The 20,660-nt window shown below is 33.8% G+C and overlaps 1 protein-coding gene across 1 annotated transcript in view; it reads left to right on the forward strand.

Annotated features, from left to right (window-relative positions):
* The window catches only part of AFG2A (AFG2 AAA ATPase homolog A), a 140,165-nt gene that overhangs the window by 115,112 nt on the left and 4,393 nt on the right, over positions 1–20,660 (forward strand). The window contains exon 15 of the mRNA XM_070948626.1: positions 6,025–6,189. Coding sequence (XP_070804727.1) covers positions 6,025–6,189 — 165 coding nt within the window. The remainder of the gene's footprint in view (positions 1–6,024; positions 6,190–20,660) is intronic.

Raw genomic sequence — 20,660 nt, forward strand, 5'->3', positions numbered from 1 at the left:
ATGTTCATGCTTCATGTGTTCACTAAGGGTAATATAGGTGTTCAGTGACACAATTACTACAGATAGTCCTTAACTTCATTTAGTAACCATTCAAAATTTCAACGGTACTGAAAAAAGGGACTTATGACCGTTTTTCCCAATTATGACCATTGTAGCATCCCAAGATCACATGATCAAAATTCAGGCGCTTGGCAACTGACTCATATTTATGACAGTTGCAGTGTCCTGGCATCATATAATCCCCTTTTGCGACCTTCTGACAAGCAAAGTCAATGGGGAAGCCACATTCACTTCACAACCAGGTTCCTAACTTAACAACTGCAGTTATTCACTTAACAATGGCAAGAAAAACCAAAAAATGTTTCAATAAGCAACAGAAATGTCGGGCTCAATTATGGTCATAAATTGAGGTATATAGATTTATATACACCTGTATATAGATTTAGAACTGAAATACTGATATTTTACTATAGTTGCTAAGAGCATTTAACTGGTGTAATTTATAATATACTATTTTATTTGCTCCACTAGAATAAAAATGTTTTTAACCTTCCCAGGATATAATACTGGGGCAGCGGGATGGCTGTGTGGTTAAGACACTGGGCTTGTCAGCTGGAAATCTGACAGCACAGGCTCAAGATCCGAGCATCCTGGGGGTAAGATAGTTAGAGGAACAAAACCCATTGCAAAGTGTTTGTTCTCATGAAAAAATGCATGGGAAATGTTTAGGTAAATATACCTGCCTCTAGATTAGTCCATCAGCAAATTAGCAGCAGGGGTAGGTAAAAAGGGATAAGAGGTAAACAAACAGAATATATAGGGAAACCAAATAGGATTGATTTGCCTATTTTATTCAAGAGGGACACATTAATAAGACATTTCAGCTTTTAGTGATGCGCTGCTATGCTTCTTTTTGAAAAAAAAAGTCAAGGAACAGCAACAGATTAAATTGCATATAAGTATCTGTTTTTTAACTGAAATGCTGTGGTTTCTTGAATGTATTTAAAATCAAAATAAAAAAATTCAAAATTATTACATGTAATTTGAAGAAGCATTTTAAGCTTGAAGTAAAATGTCCTGAAGATTTTAAAAAACATGCATTAGTAACTTTTGAACATCTTTTAAATTCAAAATATGAAACAGTAAGAAATTTGAAAACCTGCGATAGAAAAGTGTCAATTCTGCAAATTATAACCTCCTAGTTGGAACCACGGAGAAAAAGAGTTGGTTATAGCATTTGAGCACAAATGTGGTATAATGATTAATATATTAGATTTGGACTGCGGGGTGTGTGTGTGAGTCCCATTCTACTGTGGATTGGGTAACTGTGGCTAGTAACTTACCTTTAGCCCAAAATGCTTTACCCTATTATTGTTGAAAGGATAACTTTAAGGGAAAATTTTTGTTTACTGCCTTAAATATAACAGAAGAGAGAGAGAAAAAAATGTGAATTTTGATAGTGTTCATCAAATTGACATCCTCTGTTTTCATACTTCCTGCAAACTGGTCAAAAGGTTGTGTTTACATAGAATTATGTGAATTGAAGTCTGAAGAGCACCAGGTTGAATTCAGATTCAGAAATCATTTTTATGTTACATTGAGACAAGCCAAATACATTCTTTTTAGATGTTTGTCCTTCCAATGAGATGTCAGATTTTATGCATTACAGAAGAAAACTATATTTAATTTATATGTTAGGTATTCATATTCATCTCATGTAAGTTGACCTTTTTGGATTCTCTTCAAAGAAATATCCTCTCCTCCTGAATTGTCAAATCTTGTTGGAACTGCAACCCATCTGTTTCTTTTCTGCTTTATTAATCTTCTGGGTAATATCCATATAAATGTTTATGCCTTGTCTGTGCCTTACAAAGTACTGCCACTTTATATTGTAGATTCTTCCTGAACACCTGCTGTCAAATTCATCATGTCTTTTCTTGTCAGCTTGCACAATGTTTCAGGTCTTGAGCAAGTGTGATATGATAGAAATGTTGTGCAGCTTGATTCTTAAAAACAGAATTTAGATCTATTACTATTTAGATTAATTATTTCTCAACATTCACATGCGCCTAACATTGTGCCTCATCTGTAAGATCAGATTTGCTATAATTTAGTGATTTCATAGCAATTCCAGGGACAAAATTTAGATTCGGACTATTCTTATCCATCCATAGTGCTAAGCACTATTTTGCACAACATCACCAGTGTGATTAATTACTAAAAATACATGCATCTCTATGTTTATTTCTCTGGTGCTAATATAAACTGGTACATTTTGACAATTGAGTTTTGATAAAGGAAAATAACATTTCCAGTTTTGTCATGGAATTTCATGGCATGTAGTTTTTGGATGGGTCTCAATTGTCAGCAGGGACATTATTGATAGGAATAAAATATATGTCTGCCTCTAGATTTAACAGGCTATATAGAAGGTTGATGGACAAATATGATATTAGGACTCTTCTCTTCTGAAATTTAAGTGAACAGATGTAAATGAATTTAGGGCTGACCTAAAGGTATGAAATTACTGTTAAGGAGGGACTTAGGCAAAATAATACACAGTAATATATATTTCAATATAATGAAAAAGAAACTCAAAATAATCCCAACCTTGACTTTGATTAGTATATGATGGAGAAAGAAACTTGGCGGACTTCAATGTTCTATTATTAAATCAACCATAATAATGCAGCATTCCTGTTATCCCCACAGCGTCTGTTGTTTACCTGGCCTGCCTCAAAGGGTTGACATCAGTGTATCCCAATAGAAGAGAATACATGTAACTCATTGTTGAACTCTGGAGTCCTTGGTACTCTCTGAATTTGGTTGTTTGCTTGCAGATATTTCATTACCCAGTATTATGGATAATGCTTGTTTCCCAACTATACATTTATATATACAAATATACAACAGAGCATTTATGCTCTGCTACTGAATTGCAGGTTTTCTCATAAGTTTTTAGAGATGCTATCGCTGCTGGGGTTGGGGGGTTGGGGAATCTAAGCACACAAAATACTTCTGGAGGGATACTGGATAATACCCAAGGTGCTCAAGAATTCCAAGCAGCATCTTGATATAACTGTGATCTAACTGAACAATGAACTGGCAGTTATATCTTCCAGCTTGTTGAGACTTTAAGGAAACATTCTGATGGGCGTCTACACTGTTCTTCTTGTTTAATTTCTTTACGAAAATACATGTGCTTTTGTTTTAAAAATAACAGGACATCTCTTAGCATGCCACATAGATTTCTTTTTCCACCTGAAAGTGCTCACAATGGCCTTTTTAAAGAAACTCAAGGAAGGGTGTTAACTTGATCAATGCTGTGCAGGAAGGAAGGCTTCTTCCTACTATTTTTCAGCCTGACTTTCACTGACATGATCAGGCTGGGAAAAGTCTTATTGGCTGAGAGCCCAGGACAACCATGCAATATCTCTAGTCAACTGGAACTCAAACTATACTGCCTAAGGGAAAAGTAGAGCATAAAAAACAATTTGGGTTACATACTGTGGCTTAAATGCATCCAGCTGAAAATATATTTAGAAAGTCTCAATCTGATGCAAGCTATTTTTTTTTAAAAAAATGTCAATGTAATGACAATGAAAAATATTTTGTTACATAAATATTAATGATTGAAAAGGGTCTTTGTTAGCCAATAATATAGCCATATTTTGGTGTTATTCTAAGGATTAAATAACAGTTTCTATTAGGAATATGGTCTGTAACTCAAAATTTAACTAACATTCTGTGATTTGTCCAATAAATAGTAGCTTCAAAAGCCTTCTTCTGAATTGGGAGGTGTACCTTTTCTTCTCTACAGTGAATTCTCCCTATTTTTGTTTCATTTGCAAAACTGATAATTATATTTCCTAACACCTAGCTTAACTATGTTCAATCCTGTGGTATACTGGTTGAAACTTTTGTCTAGGTTGCTGCAGAATTGTTGATCTATACTTTAATATTATGTTTCAACTGGTTTTTTTCTATAAGCCAACATTTTTAATCTTCTCTAGTCAAATCTCACTGGACATCTTGTCAAATATTTTGATGAGGTCTAGGTACATGGTGTCCATTACTTTTCTGTGATCAGTGAAACCAGTCAATATATCCAAAAATATCAACTTGGTTTGGCATGATTTAGCATATATTGATAAACCATTGTTAGTTCCTTGTAAGCAATGAATTCTTTTCTAAATGCTCACGGAATGACTATTTAATAGTTTTCTCAGAATGTTTGTCATTACATTGCATTGTTTCCTCTGTGAACAATACTGAACAAGTCAGGCCATGGCTACCAAACATCAAAAATATTTGCCAGGCTATCTCACCTTCTCTAAATAGACTGTCTGAAGCTATATGGAAAAACACTATCTGAAATAGAAACACTGATCAACACTATCTGTATATACACCCAAGATATTGCAATGGACTTTGGACTGAACAAATGTATCACATTATCTTACCACCAGTAGGGAGAAAATAATGAAAACTGAAGTAATCAAGATGACCTATAGGAATAACATCAAGAATATGTAAGAAGAACATTACTACAAATAGCTGGGCATCCTTCAAGCTAACAACATCAAGCATACTGAAGTCAAAAAGACATTTTGTAATGAATGTATTATCTGAGTGAAAAATATCATAAAGCCCAATCTGTGTGAAAGAAATACCATGAAAGCAATTAACACCTCGGCAATTCCAGTCATTTTAGGCAAACATCTGGAACAATAGACTAGTCAAGTAGAACTAGAAGCCTTGGATATCAAGATCAGAAAAATGATGACAATGAACCGTGCCCTTTATGCATGTGGTAACATTGACAGACTCTATTTATCAAGGAATTTGGGTAGGTGTGGAATTCACCAGGCAGTTAAAAAAATAAAAAGGACATTTGAAGAATATTTATGGACAGTGAAAAAGATGCATTGAAACTAGTATGCTACGAAGGATTACTGACTATTGAAGAATGCAAACTGGCGTATAAGAAAGACCAAGTGAGGAACAGAAATAAGACATTCAAAAACCAATAGAATAGAATAGAATAGAATAGAATAGAATAGAATAGAATAGAATAGAATAGAATAGAATAGAATAGAATAGAATAGAATAGAATTTTTTTATTGGCCAAGTGTGATTGGACACACAAGGAATTTGTCTTGGTGCATATGCTCTCAGTGTACATTAAAGAAAAGATACGTTCATCAAGAATCATAAGGTACAACACTTAATGATAGTCATAGGGTACAAATAAGCAATCAGGAAACAATATCAATATAAATTGTAAGGATACAAGCAACAAAATTACAGTCATACAGTCATAAGTGGAAGGAGATGGGTAGTGGGAATGATGAGAAGATTAATAGTAGTGCTACATGGTCTACTACACTACACACACACACACACACACACACACACACACACACACACACACACACACACACCCTAGCAGGCAAAACATAACAAGACCTGGCAAAGGCTAAGGGCAGGAAAGTTGAAGAAAGAGACAGAGGGACTAATTCTGGCTGCAGAACACCATGCCCTAAGAATAAGAGCATACAAAGCCAGAATTTAGAAGCTGGTAAGAGGTTGAAAATGCTGCCTCTGGAAAGAAGTTGAAGAAACAGTGGGCTGCCTAATTACTGCAATAAAATTGCACAAACTAATGCCATACCAATAGTATGAGAAAGAAGCAATGATGATGCATTGGAATATCTGCAAAAAATGCAATTTGCCAGCAAGTAAAAACTGGTGGGACTACCAAAATAGACAAAGTGATAAAAAGGAAGAAGCTATAGAGCTCTAGGGATGTATTATAGTATTCAAACAGACAAACCCCTGCCACGTAACAGCCCTTATGTATTTTATTTTGTATCATTTTGGGTTTAAGCTACACTATACGTATTACAGAAATATTTATTTTAAAGTGAATACTACTTTTATAAGTAGTATATAAGTATTCATTTTATTTGTTAACCTTTTCTGATCTATTAACAAGCCTTCTTTATGACTTTGTTACTATAGGCATTGATACGACCTGGTCGATTCGACAGAATTATATATGTTCCTTTGCCTGATGAAGCCACTCGCAGAGAAATCTTTAAAATTCAGTTTTGCAATATGCCAATATCTTCTGAGGTCAATTTGGATGAGCTTGTCATACAAACAGAAAAGTATTCAGGAGCAGAGGTAATATTTTTCCTAAATGAAAACTTGAAATTCATCACTATCTGTTGTGCTTTGTACTTTATTGTGTTCTTTCTTGTAATACAATGAGTTAAATGGATATTTGTGCATTCACAAATTGTTGTAAAATCTAATATCTCTTGATCATTATAACCCCAGCTTTTCCCATTCTTCAAGGAACAGCCATTTGCGTGGACGGCATTTCCATACAGCAGTTACTAAAAATATAATATGAAAATGCTGTCTATTTGCAATGCTTTGTTCTGTGGAGTTTAGTATGTATGGTAATTTCCATAGTTTTTGCATAAATTCTTCAGTGGGGAGTGCATAACTTTAATCACTTTTTCAAACATCCAAATGTGACATTTATGTTTTCAGACTGTTGCAGGCCTATAACAGAAGGATAATCTCTTTTCAAAGAAAATCTAAATAAAAAGTATGGGCTAAAGAAAAAAGCTTAAAACATTTTAAAATGTTGGTATTTTGCAAGTGTAGAATTTTTACCCTTGTTTAAACATTTCACATACAAAAAAGTACTAAGTGTTTATTTTTATATTAATGAATATATGTTTTAAACCAGAACCTTCTGATTTAATTAATAATTATTTGGAATATTTAAATAATTGAATATTTTCAGGTTTCCAGTATTTTATTTTATGTTTTTAATTAGTTTGACTTTAAATTTTACACTCTAGCTGTGATTTCCAATGTTTCCCTTAATTTGAAATGCTTTAAAGTCAAACTGATTTACAGATTTGTATTCAGTGGCTGATGTGCCATATTTGTTTTTAATTCTTTCAATACAATAGAATGCTGGAAAGAAATGTTTTTCAGTTCTGGCTTTAAATTATGTCACATTTGTGAGATAGATGGCTATAAAGATTTGATAAATAAATAAATAAATAAATAAATAAATAAATAAATATCTCAAATTTACCCATAAAATATGGAATAGTTTATTTTTTTTTCCTTGCTGCTGCTGCTCCATATTCATTACAAATTCATCTCTTTTGTATAAGTAAAAAATAAAATTATATGAATCCTGATAGATGTTGTATTGCTATTGTTGTCATTGGAAACTCTCTTATCCAGAAAGAATAATATAGCAACAACAGCAATAATAACTGCATTAATAAAAGAGTGAACATAGATGAAACATTTCTTGGCATAATAAAGTCTTATGAATTTTTAAAAGATAGGTACATACAGTAGATTAAACTGTTTTTGTGTGCCTTCAAATCAAGGTTGACTGTCAACTGTCTGGACATATCTCTTCAGTTTTCTTGGCAATATTTCAGAATTGCCAAGGGCTGAAAAAGAGTGACTGGCTCAAGGTCACCCAGCTGGCTTTGTGCCTAAGGCAAGATTAAAACTCACTAGATTGGTGCCTTAACCCACTACACCAAACTGGCTCTCAACTTTATCTTAGATCTGACGTATAAAATAAATTTATTGTTTATTTTTCAGAAATAAAAAAAAAATCTTAGCATCTGACTCCTTATTTATTTATTTATTTATTCAATTTGTATGCCGCCCCTCTCCGAAGACTCATAATCTTGGGATTAATTATAATATTCATATTGAAGAAATTAATATTAAATTCATTCTGAGAAGGCTCCTAGCTTTGTGTTAAATAATATATCATGTATTAAATGATTGTGTTAAATGATATATCATATAGTCAGTTTACCTTCCCATTTCAATCCCCCCCCCCATCCTTAAATGAGAGAAAAAATCTATCAGATACATATGTACATCTAGAGGACCAAGTATAAATTTTCTCTCCTTTGTTAGGTAATCATTCATATGGGTGACATAGAGCATGCAAAACAATATACTGACATATCTACACTCAAGTTGCACACTTTCACTCTTGCGTACCAGGAATGTAACTAAGCAGCACCACTATACCAAACTTCCTAAATTTTAATCTTAAAAGCATCTGACTAAAATTATCACGAACCGTTATAAACGATTTCAATAAAAGAACATTGGCAGCTTTATTATTTTTAAAAAGATATGCAGTAGGGCTATGCATACTTTGAAAATAATTCTGAAGCACTGCTTCAGATTTCATGTGAGCAGGAGCACAGCACTTCATTGATTTTTGTTAAAACAGTTTGTCATTTTTATAGCTTCTGTGCAAACCTGACAAAAAGTTATGGCTGATTTTAAGAGACACCTCTTTAAATTAGCATTCCATGGACAATCCCTTTCACACCAGTCTTTGACAAAAACTAGTATATTATCTACACCGAAAAGTATATATATTTATTGTTTAAACTTGTTCAGGATATATGAGGTTTCTCCTTGCTTGATTTTTGTCTGTTGCAAATTAATTTTGACATACCAGCTGAAACTGTGACCAATTTTGGCAGAAGTCTAATCACTCTGAACATGTGCCATATTTTTTCTGTATTAATCTTAGTCTGCTTTCAAGCTAGTAGTGAAGCATACTGCATGCCTAGAAGAAAGCTAAAAAAGAATTATCCACAAGTTGTCTTTCAAAATTATCTGTGATAGATATTAGGTATAAACTACCGGAATTGTTAATGAGAAGACAAATCAGCATTTCCAATCCAGTGTATGGAACAATCATGTGTCCTGACTTGGAAAATATATATAGCAGGGGTGGGTGCTCTTCTGCACAAGAACAGAAGCACTTTGGTGACGTCAGGGTCGGTGGGCGGAACCTCCCACCAGTTTTACTATAGAACCGGTGCGAACCGGGGGCAACCCACCACTGATCTATAGTAAGCTAAGTGAAAGCAACTAAAGCTCTAGTAAATAAAATAACTGTGGTTATTTGATAATCAGCATAATTTAATATGAGAATAATTTAGTAAAAGCACTTTTATAGCCAGAGAATAATAGAAAAGGATGCTTATCAAAAGAAATAAAGATAAAAGAAAAATTGTAACACTTTGATTATGTTCTAATTATATATTTGTAAATACTTAACAGAAACTTTAAACACTGTCCTATTAAGGAAAGACTATTGTCGGAAAATGCAGAAAGGGTATAGTACCCCAAAGTATCCTGAAAGTCATTTGTACTCTTTCCAGTTGAATTAGAAATATTTAGATTCCGTCTTAATTGACTGATTTGCCTGATCCATTAAACATTTCAACAAGTGTCATTATATAGGTTATCACAAGGTGGCACTGGACTTAGTTTGTATTATGATGAGGTCAGGATTATTGTTCTGTTCTCATTAAAAGGAAAATCCATTTGCCATTACTATTTTCCAAGATTCCCCTCCCCCCCAGTCTGGCATGTTGGGGGGAAAATAATCTATGCTCTTGTCTAGTTTGTGGACTGTTGTATCTTATTAGCTGCTCACTACAGTAAATACTTGATATATAATGCTATTACAAGTTATTTTGCATTTTTTAAAAAGGTTATTATATAGCGATAGACCTTCAAAGAAATTAAGATGTTTTTACTTTCCTGAATGTTCCAGAATGAATATTTTAAAATCTAGTTCCTGTTCATCAATACAATATTTCCTTTTTTCAAATTTCATAAGTAGAATTCATTTCTATCAATTACAGTTTTGATAATTAAAAATAGTAAGCCATTTGAGTGTAGTGCAAATTCAGGAAAAAATGCCTGTATATATACATGACCATAAAATTAAAAGCACTGTGCATATTAAATAATCATGTATGACTGAAATTTATAGGCATCTCTCCTTTTAAAAGAATTTTTACATGCTAATTTTTTTAACATGCTATCAGAATGGAAGAATGCTTGCTGATCAATAATTAAAGAATGAATATTATGTATTCTAACTCTTTTTGCATTAATACTATAGAAGTATGTTTGACTAAAGTAGAAGGTAAGAGAATGACAAAAATTGACTTAAAAATGGTTTCAGAAATACAGTTCAGTGTGACCACCACAGCCATTTGGGTGAGATGGGCAGTGTATAAATTTAATAAACAAATAATAAACAAATAGCTAAAAATAAGTTTCTTCAGCTTTGACTGTTGACTTACAAAGTGGCTTCTGAGCAGTCCCCAAATGCAAATTTATTTACTTATTTATTTGTTTATTAAATTTATATGGTACCCATCTAATTATCCAGAGCCACTGGGAAGCTTACAATGAAAAGCGTCAAATTCATTTCACATATCCAAAAGTTTTTAGAATAGAATAACAGAGTTGGAAGGGACCTTGGAGGTCTTCTAGTCCATCTCCCTGCTTAGGCAGGAAATGCTACACCACTTCAGATAAATGGTTATCCCATATCTTCTTAAAAATTTCCAGTGTCAGAGCATTCACAACTTCTGGAGGCAAGTTGTTCCACTGATTAATTGTTCTGTCAGAAAATTTCTCCTTAGTTCTAAGTTGCTTCTCTCCTTGATTAATTTCCACCCATTGCTTCTTGTCCTACCGTCAGGTGCTTTGGAGAATAGCTTGACTCCCTCTTCTTAGTAGCAGCCCCTCAGATATTGGAACACTGCTATCATGTCACCCTAGTCCTTCTTTTCATCAGACTAAACTTACTCAGTTCCAGCAACCCTTCTTTATATGTTTTAGCTCCAGTCCCCTAATCATCTTTGTTGCTCTTCTCTGCACTCTTTCTAGAGTCTCAACATCTTTTTTACAATGTGGTGACCAAAACTGTATGCAGCATTCCAAGTGTGGCCTTACCAAGGCATTATAAAGTGATATTAACACTTCACGTGATCTTGATTCTATCCCTTTGTTATGCCGCCTAGAACTGTGTTGGCTTTTTTGGCAGCTGCAGCACACTGCTGGCTCAAATTTAAATGATTGTCCACTAGGACTCCAAGATCCCTCTCACAGTTACTACTATTAAGCAAGGTATACTGTACCTGTGCATTTTATTTTTCTTGCCTAAATGTAGAACCTTACTTTTTTCACCATTGAATTTCATTCTGTTAGATAACACCCAATGTTCAAGTCTGTCAAGATCCTTCTGTATCTTAAGCCTATCTTCTGGAGTGTTGGCTATTCCTGCTAGCTTAGTATCATCTGCCAATTTTATGAGTTCTTCATCTATCCCCTTGTCCAAATCATCAATGAAGATGTTGAGGAGTACTGGGCCTAAAATAGAACCTTGGGGTACCCCACTGCATACTTCCCTCCATGTAGATGCAGTTCTATTGAGGACTACACGTTGAGTGTGGTTGGTCAGCCAAAAGTCAAAAATGTCATTGAAATGCACAAATATAATCAAGCTGTCTTGGAAACTTATTTTGAATTTATAGTTTTCTACTTCCTTAGCCAATGATGGCACACTAATAGTTTATCTAAGTATCTCCTGGAAATGTTATACTTCTTTTCCCATAATGTTGATGAAGTCAATCTTTTCCATCCAGAGGACATGCACATGTGTAAATATAGACATAGAAACAGATGTGTAGACATAAATCTTTATTTCCATATACATTCTTTATATCTTGTTTCTTTAAGATGCCTCATTTGCATTTTTAATGGAGAGCAAGGACAGGAAATAGAAATCGATACTTTTTTCACCATCTTGTGGTGGTCACTATATACATGTGTATGTACATATAAATTACATATAAAGTATGTGGGAGAGAAAACTGCATACTGTTACTTACCACCTACAAAAAAAAAGAAAAGAAAAGAAAGTAGCTTTCTGCCACTCAGTTGTGCTTCCCATTGCTTTCCCCCTTCCACATAGGGCATGTCAGATTTTTCAACTTTAAATTTCCAAACATTAGGGGTACTCCAAAGTTGTGACATGCCTTGGGGATTGTAAGGATATTTTGGTTACTTTAATATAATTTAGATGTGCTTGGTAAGTAACTACACAAATATAACTTTTTAACATTATGTTTGTTTCATTGTTCCAGTCTTCCCTAGGGCCATGCCTCTTTATTGTTCTCTTCTTGGCAATGGTTTATGGTAAAGAAAAAACATGTTGCTTTTTAGAAGCAGTTAGGAATTTAATTCTGGAAGGAAATAGAAAGCCTTTTGGAGGACTGAAATGGCTTTGTTTCTTCAGGTTAGTTAAAAATGTGCTCTAAGCAAACCTGTTCTAACAAATTAATGGTAGTAGTTAATCTATATTAACTATTATATTAACACCATTGAAATCAAAATATATTGATTTTGATTATGTGTCAAAGTTGTTATTGGACCTTATGACCACATAGATAGGATTTCTCCTTGAAGATCTATTCATAATTTGAACTTTTAGTTCTTCCCACTCATTGCCACTGAAACAGAGTCAATCCATCTACTATTTGTAGTGTTCTTCTCTTTCTACCATTTTTCCTAGCATTAGTAGGATAAAATTTGAGACTGATCAGTTGCGCTTTGCGTGAGAACTCTGGGCTGGTTTGTTCCATGAGCCATCCTTTTGGTTACAAATTTATTGAAGAAGATTGTTATAATTATTATTACCATCTTTGTAATCTTCATAAATCATCAGAGCATTATTGGATACCAAAATGAAATGAAATGTTTAAAATATTAATTTCAACAAAGCATACATATGTAGCAAATAAACTCAGCCTAATTCCATCAGTGTTTCTTCTTAATTTTACAAATTAAGATTGCACAGTTTACAACTGCACAGATTAGCTCCAATTAAAATTTGATATCTACTACATATATCTTAAATTATTGGTGACATATAATATGTTAAAATAACATATTGCTGTGTAGAATCCTGCATCATACAAATCTGGTTTAGGTAAACTTTTCTGCTTGCAAAACTTTTATGTGCTTGAGATTGTAGCCAGGTAAGGGAAAGGGAAAAGAAGTAGAATCAAAAACTAAAAGAGTGTGCCCAGAAAAACAACAAAATCTTAGAAAAGTCTTAGAAAGATTGGGAAGAATGTAATTGACTACCACTCAGCACAACTAGAACAGTAGAAATCATGTAATAATGTGCTGGTTCTTATATTTTTTCAATATATTTTATTGTTCATATTTTACTTTAGTTTTGATTTGAATCTAAGTAAAAGTAGTTATTAGCTGCATAATTCAATGTCACTGAAGTGCTTCTGTTTTTGCAATCTAATTTAATAACCTTGAACATTGGAATTATTATTTGTCACTTCCCATTAAAAATTTTACCGATAAAAAAGTGTTACATGGATACCAACATACATATTCTACTGAGTTGTTACTTGGCATTAAGTATATTTAAATTATAACCACCTGAAGACATATTTTGTTAGGATGTTTATTCCAAACAATCCTAGTCAGGAACACATTGTGCTGCCCTGCTTGCATTTCTAGTTCTGTGCCAGTTAATTGAAACTGATGTCAGATGACATCAAATTTAAATTCAACAAAGATAGAAGTAAAAATCTGGAGATTATAAAAAAACAGGATATCCAGAAATATTTTAATTAATGTTGGATGATTTCAAGGGTCTTACTGAGTACATTGATGTATTTTGAATGTCATTTGTTTTTTATTTGCATTCTACCATTTATACGTAGAAATTTTTCATAGTGTCATGTTGGCCAAAATCACTAGCTGACCAATCAATTCTGTAAATTGCAGGGGTAAAATGATCCAAGTGCCCAAAATGTGAACACATGACCACGGGAGTGTGTGCGGCCATCATAATTCTGAAAATGGTCATACGTTTTGTTGCCAGGTCCAAGCCCAAAGATGACACAGTGAAATCCAAATAAATCCAGGGCTTTATTTGCTTATACTTAAAGAGACAAAATCTCATCAGACCTAAGCTATACTGGTAGTCCCCCATTCATTTAGTGACTGAAGTTACAAGGGCACTGAAAAAAGTCCATGGTCACCTGATCAAAATTCAGATGCTTCATATTTAGGACATTTGCAGTGTCCCAGTGTCATGTGCTCACTTTTGCAACTTCTGATAAGTAAAGTCAATGGGAAAGCTAGAATCACTTAACAACTGTGTTACTAACTTAAAACTGCAGTGATTCACTTAACAACTGTGGCAAGAAATGTCATAAAATAGGACAAAACTCACAACTGTCTCGCTTACAAACAGAAATTTGGGGGTTCAATTGTAGTTGTAAATCGAGGACTACCTGTAACCTCCTAATAGATATACCCTGGGAGATTCCAGGGTGGCTTCCCTAAAACTCTTCCTCCCTCCCAAATTCCATTCCATTTATTTTGGGCTTCTGTCTGGGATGTATTGCCTCCTCTGTGGGAAATCGTGATGCTCTTGCTATAATTTCCCCTTCGTGTTCCAGCTGCACATTCCATCACATTGGAAGGTCTTATATAACTTTGCAGGGTCATTAAGTGACCGGTCATAAATCAAGGACTATCTGTATCCCACCTTATAAAGCTATGTTGTCAATTCTATCTTAAATTAATATGTGTGCTTATATACCTGTCAAAGCAGAATCGCCACAAGTAAGGATGCTCCCTTATAAACTACCCTGTTTCCCCCAAAATAAGACATCCCCTGATAATAAACGCAATCGGGCTTTTGAGTGCATGCGCTAAAATAAGCCCCCCCCAAATAAGCCCTCCATGAAAATAAGACCTCCCCAAAAATATTTAAATGCATGTGCAGCCAGTCCCCACCATTTCCTCTGGTTAAGGTTAGGGAGTCAGAGCTGGAAATCAGGTAAGACGGCAAGAGGAGCCCCGTCTTGCTCTATGCGCCCCAAAATAATAAGACCTCGCTGAAAATAAAGCCAAGCGCTTATTTCAGGGTTCAAAGAAATATAAGACAGGGTCTTATTTTTGGGGAAACACGGTATTAGAGCTATGATAACAGACAGGTGTGCATTATTAGTGCAATATTCAGTAGCATTTATTCATCTTTGTCAGTTATAAATTGTAACTTTTTATAATTGTAACTTTTGAAACTATAAACAGTTTCATTTTCTATAAACAGAAAATCATTGTTTATGTGTAAGATGGATAAAATATCCTTTTTCCCTTATAATTCATCAGATTTTGGAAGCAATCTGTTGCTCCTTATACTACATCTGGTACTCACTTTGTTACTCATATTCATAGCAATTTTAATCAGTGTAGAGGTTTCTGTATATGATATCTCTGCTTTCATGCATCAAGTATATATGACATTAAATGAATTTGTATGCTATTTGCAAACTTCCTATGCAGCATAAGTCAGGAGATATAACACTCTTTTATATGAAAATTACAGAAGAATGATTATATGAAATCACTCCATGATTTGGTTGAACTACCTTTTTACCTGCTTCTGAAAGATCATAAAGATGGGAGAGATCCTTAGATGAACTGTGCATTCATCTAAAAGTCTGAAATGTCTCATCGTACTTGTACATGATTCAAGGGTCAATATATTTTCTCCAGGGACCGTAAAAATAGCTACTCATAAACATGTAAATATAGAATAGAATCATACAATGAAAAAACAAATATTGCTGCAAGCTATTACCTCTTGTTTCTGTTGATGCTTGATTCTAAGTTAAGCAGAAATCTTAAAACTCCAATTTGTTACAAGGAACTGCTTCAGTATAGTACTGCTCACTAGCAATCCTATACACTATGCACTTTAGAGATTGGTTATTATGAGCAGAGAGCAAATGCTTGGAATCTTCAGTTAATCCTTCTTATGTCATTAGAATTAGAATTAAGAACTGAAATCTATATTTTCCTCACCTCATCTTGCTCCCGATTCTGTCATGAGAGATCACTTTCATTTGCAATGTCAAAAAGTTTTATTTTTACTCTATTTTTGCGGTCAATTCTGTATATAAAAACATGCAAGTAGCAGAATGCAGCATTTAATGGTATTGAGTAGTTGACTTTATTTTTCAAAGTGCATGCCCTAAACTTATTACAAAGGAAAAAATGTATTTTTTTAATATCTATAGAATCAGATATCATAATATTCATAGTTTAACTCCTAGGTTTTGTGCAACTATTTTAACATTCAAACTTAAATAAATATGGAATACTAGAATCCATATCTAGTTAATGATCAATTGTTACATAACTAATTAGTGTTTGCATTTATTATAAGATAAGGTTTGAATTGATCATAGGACCAAATTTGATAAGTTAGAGAAATAGGATGATATAATTTGTATCTTTCAAAGGAAGCTGCTATTAGAATTAAGTTGGATAAAGGTTTTGACATTCTTCCATTTTTTCTTCCATTTTAAATCCTTTTTCTTTAAACATATCAACAATTTAAAAAGTATCAAATTCAGATAACTTAAATAGATAAAATAAGATGTTGGGCAAGGGGTAGGAGGCAACAATTTAAAAAAAAATTTTTTTCTCATCACCATCACCCTAATTTTATTTCATATACATTTTCCCCAGTTGCTGTTTACTTCTAGAAAAAGCGTGACATATCTGCATATCTGATCACAAATGCTGTAATTTTTGTTTATGCCTTTGAGTTGTAATTTTTGTTTATGCCTTTGACTTCTGGCAACTGTCCGGATTAGTCCCTGCAATTTTGCTGGTAAGTTTTTTTGGGAAGTGGTTTGCCATTGTCTCCTTACCAGGGCTGAAATGGTGTGTCTGACCCAAGGTCACCCAGTGATCATTTAGACATATCCTAAATGTCAATCTTAGGTGTCAACATCATGTGGGTGTGAAATACTTTTACTACAGTAAAAATGACTGAATAGATATTCCCAATGAGCCGAAAAAATTCTGAATTATTCTTCACTAATTTATTATATGAATGGGCAGTGAAATAGGGCATTAAAGGAAATGGAAAATTAAACAATTTGCACTGATCAGAGATGGAACACTACATGAATGTATGACAACAATGGCCATTCACACTTCCTAAACATATAATGATGGAAAGGAAATGTATGCTAAATGGAAAATAACAAGAGGAAGAAGGGCTAGGTTTTCCTAGCCATTTTCTTAAATAATCTTCTACATGGAAGGAAACACCTGGTACATTTATTATTAATAATAATAAATTTGTTCTCCCAATGAAATTTCAATTTCTAATGTTTATCTTTAATTATTTTTTTATTTATTTTATTTAATTTATTTTAAATATGTCCAATTGGTTTAGCCTAGTTAATAATTGGTTTATTATTACTTTAATAAAATGAAAAAATATATTGAATCACAAATTAAGTGTTAGGCATCTTTAAAATATAGCTGATATGTTTAACTTTTAAAGTAAAAACAGATGGCACATGCTTCTTAGATAGAAATGTTGTATTTTCAGAAAGCAATGCTTAGTTTTAATACTTTGGCTGAAGAAAATTATCTGCTTTGCAACAAAAACAGTAAAATATTGGCATGATGACTGATGACTGCTAAATACCTTGTTACTATATGACTAAAATAATCATTCAGGAGAGGTTTTTGCACTCTTATATACCCAGTTGTCCATATAGCCCTGAAAATGTCATGAGTTCATCTCACTGACATTTACTGCATAGCACAGTTTCCCCCATTCAAATCACTCTTAAAACACCTTCTATATGAGTCTATAACAGTATAAAACATAAGAAATAATATACTTAAACCAGATACAATAAATACAAATGGATATTTAAATAAATCCTAAATATTTGCCAAGCTGAAACTATGTAATCTGATTGATCACTATCCTAGGGCGTCTGCTTTGAAATTGTTACTTAGCCACAATGGAGACATGCATTTGCAAGTATTTATTCTAGCTATTCTTTTCATTTGATTTTCCTTAATTTAAGCCACTTTATGATTGTTTCCACTAACTTCCCGGCCTCTTAATTATTTTAATGTTTATCTGATCTAGTATGCATGCACACAAATACACACACACAGACACACACACACAAACAAACACAAACACAAAATACTGCATTTGTTTTAACTTGTATAAGTTTCAGGGATCTTCTTACTGATCCTCACAGGAATGTAGATCATAGTAACGTTCTAGTTGCCATAAAATTAAATAAAAAGTAACATAATTCACCCCCACCCCCACCCCCTGGACTCAATCAACTCAATCAAGAACCGCATCGATTCATTTGGAATGATGCCCCAGTTATTAGCCTTAAATTAGCCTATTCTATCTTGGTGTTCTCTAAATCAGTTGGGACTGCAGTGGTTAAATGTAGGCACTGGTTCCAAGTAAATTGGTACAGCACAGATTTAATTCTGTTTTCAATATATGACAATTCATTAGACTACAGAAATCCAGATGACCATTAGATGGTGATCAAGAGATATAGCCAGTTGAAGAGCTGTAAGTTTTTTTGCAGCCCAAAATACATAATTAATGTATTTCATCAAGGGCCTGCTAGAGTTGAGTACTTATCTCTCTCTCAACAACCTCCATAAAAAGGAAAGCTTGGAGACTGGAAAAAAAGTTGTCTATCGCTGTTGGGTTCAAGGATATTTTTTTGAAAAGGAATGGACCACCATTTTGTTCGAAGTAGGAAGCACTACTCACTCTTGCAAAACAGCATTGATCTTTGCTTGGATTCAATCACTTGCCTTAATCAACTAGGAAAGACACTGGTGATAGAGCTTACAACACTAAGGACTCCGTTCTCAGAACTGACAAGCTCTTCCCAAGTTAACAATCTAAGATACACCACAATCATTTACATAGGACCTTACATAAGTCAGTTACATAGGATCTGCCTAACTCATGTCCAACTTAGAGTAAAACCAAGTGACTATTTCACAGATGCCTAGAATAGTCCTCACAGCAGCCCTGCAAGGGCTCCCTCAGAAGGGACTTGCTTTCTCATAAGAGGGCCTCTGGCTGGCCATCTATGGACCTACTGAGAAATAAACTTGCTTTATCACTCTTTTTGCCACAAAGTCCTAATAAAGGATTTTACCTATGCCTGGTTAGCATTATTGTTTATCTGTCTTCAGGGATACTTTAGGCATCTTTTTGATGCTAGTTGCATCAATTCCTTGATAGGAAAGAACTGTTCATGATCACTTATGCCTTAGTCACCATCCAACTGGACTATTGCAATGATATTGCCCTTGAAGATCAATTGGAAGTTCTAGCTGTTCCAAAATGCATTGATACACACACAATATTGGACGCACAACAAAATACCCATGTTACACCAATGCCATGTGAGTTGGCTTGCAGTGGGAATTTCAAGATGCCATGAGACCATCTTACTTATGGGACTGCTTCTACCAGATAGTTCTGCCTATCTACTAGATTTGGCAGGGTGCACATGTTCTTGGTCCTACCAACAAAGCAGTGACGTCTTATTGGACCCAGGAGGTGTGCCATCTGTGTAATATGGAGCAGCCTCCTCCCTGACTCAATCCTTGTTGTGAGATGGGTGGCAAACAAATGTAACAAACAAACAAATAAATAAATATTAGCCTTTGGGGAGACTATGGGTTTGGATGTTAATGGAGCTAATTTAATTTTTAAGGACCTCCACCCTACTTTTTAAAATTGGATTTGCATAAATTGTTTTATTTCTGAGACTGCCCAGAATTCCTTGGGTAGATAGGTGTCCTGAATTTGAAATATGAATGGATGGAGAAAGAGAGAATTTGTTGTGCTAAATTCTGATTTGTATTTTTAATTAAGGAATATGAAGGGTTTTTTTTTCCTCGACAACTTTATGCTGCTTGGGATAAGAAGAAGCATTACTTGCAACTATGAAATCTTAGTTTTTGCTTTGTATGCCTAAATGATCACAGCCAGCTATTCCTTATTTTTTTTTCTATACAGGAGAATGGCCTTCCAGTCCTATTAGAGTCCCAGTCCCACAAGGCTTACCTCCTTATAGAGACTAGGTACTAACCAAGTAACTTCTGTAAAAGTAAGCAGGATAGTCCACAGTGGGGGGAAAAGGAACCACATTCTCCCTCATATAGTGACTTTTTAAAAATTGCTAATATATAAGCTATTCACTTCCAAATGGTTCTGGGCAGTTTTCAATATAAATTACAATGTCCACTGCAGATAGAAAGATATATTGTTTTAGTAAGTATTGTTTGTTTTCAGCATTAATGATAACTATGTATACGTCCTGATTTATAAATGATACTATGTATAAACTTTTCTTCCCAGATATTTTACACATAATTTTAGAACAATGCGTGTTTTGATAAATGAACTCCTTTTCTTAATAGGACAGTTCCTAAATCAATTCTTGGAGGCTGGTAGAATAAGGGAAAAAGTACTCAAGAAGGATGAAATAATTTTTTCTCTCTTTCCCTCCCCCTCTCCCATATTTTTTCTTTCTACATATTTCTTTCTTTTTGGAGATAAGTGTCTTACTCCAAAAAACGAATTGGCTATTGATTCTCAGTTATGCTTTTGTCCTGCTTTGAAAGGGCTAACTTACTATAGTTTTTATTTATATGCTCACTCCTAAATGGAAGAAAAGCTAATTTGTAACTCAGTCTAAGATTAGTAGAATCTGTTGAAGATTTATATAAGCAGAACATTTATAAATAGAAGAATATAATAAAATAGAAATTGGAGTTGATCTTTTTTCTGTAATTATTCAGTTTTTCATAGATAGTGAATGAGCTATAAATTATAGTTACTGTTCCTTGGTGGC

This window comes from Pituophis catenifer, unplaced genomic scaffold (genome assembly GCF_029215685.1).
Source record: "Pituophis catenifer annectens isolate HBS135680 unplaced genomic scaffold, rPitCat1.0.hap2 SCAF_8, whole genome shotgun sequence".
NCBI classification, from domain to species: Eukaryota; Metazoa; Chordata; class Lepidosauria; order Squamata; family Colubridae; genus Pituophis; species Pituophis catenifer.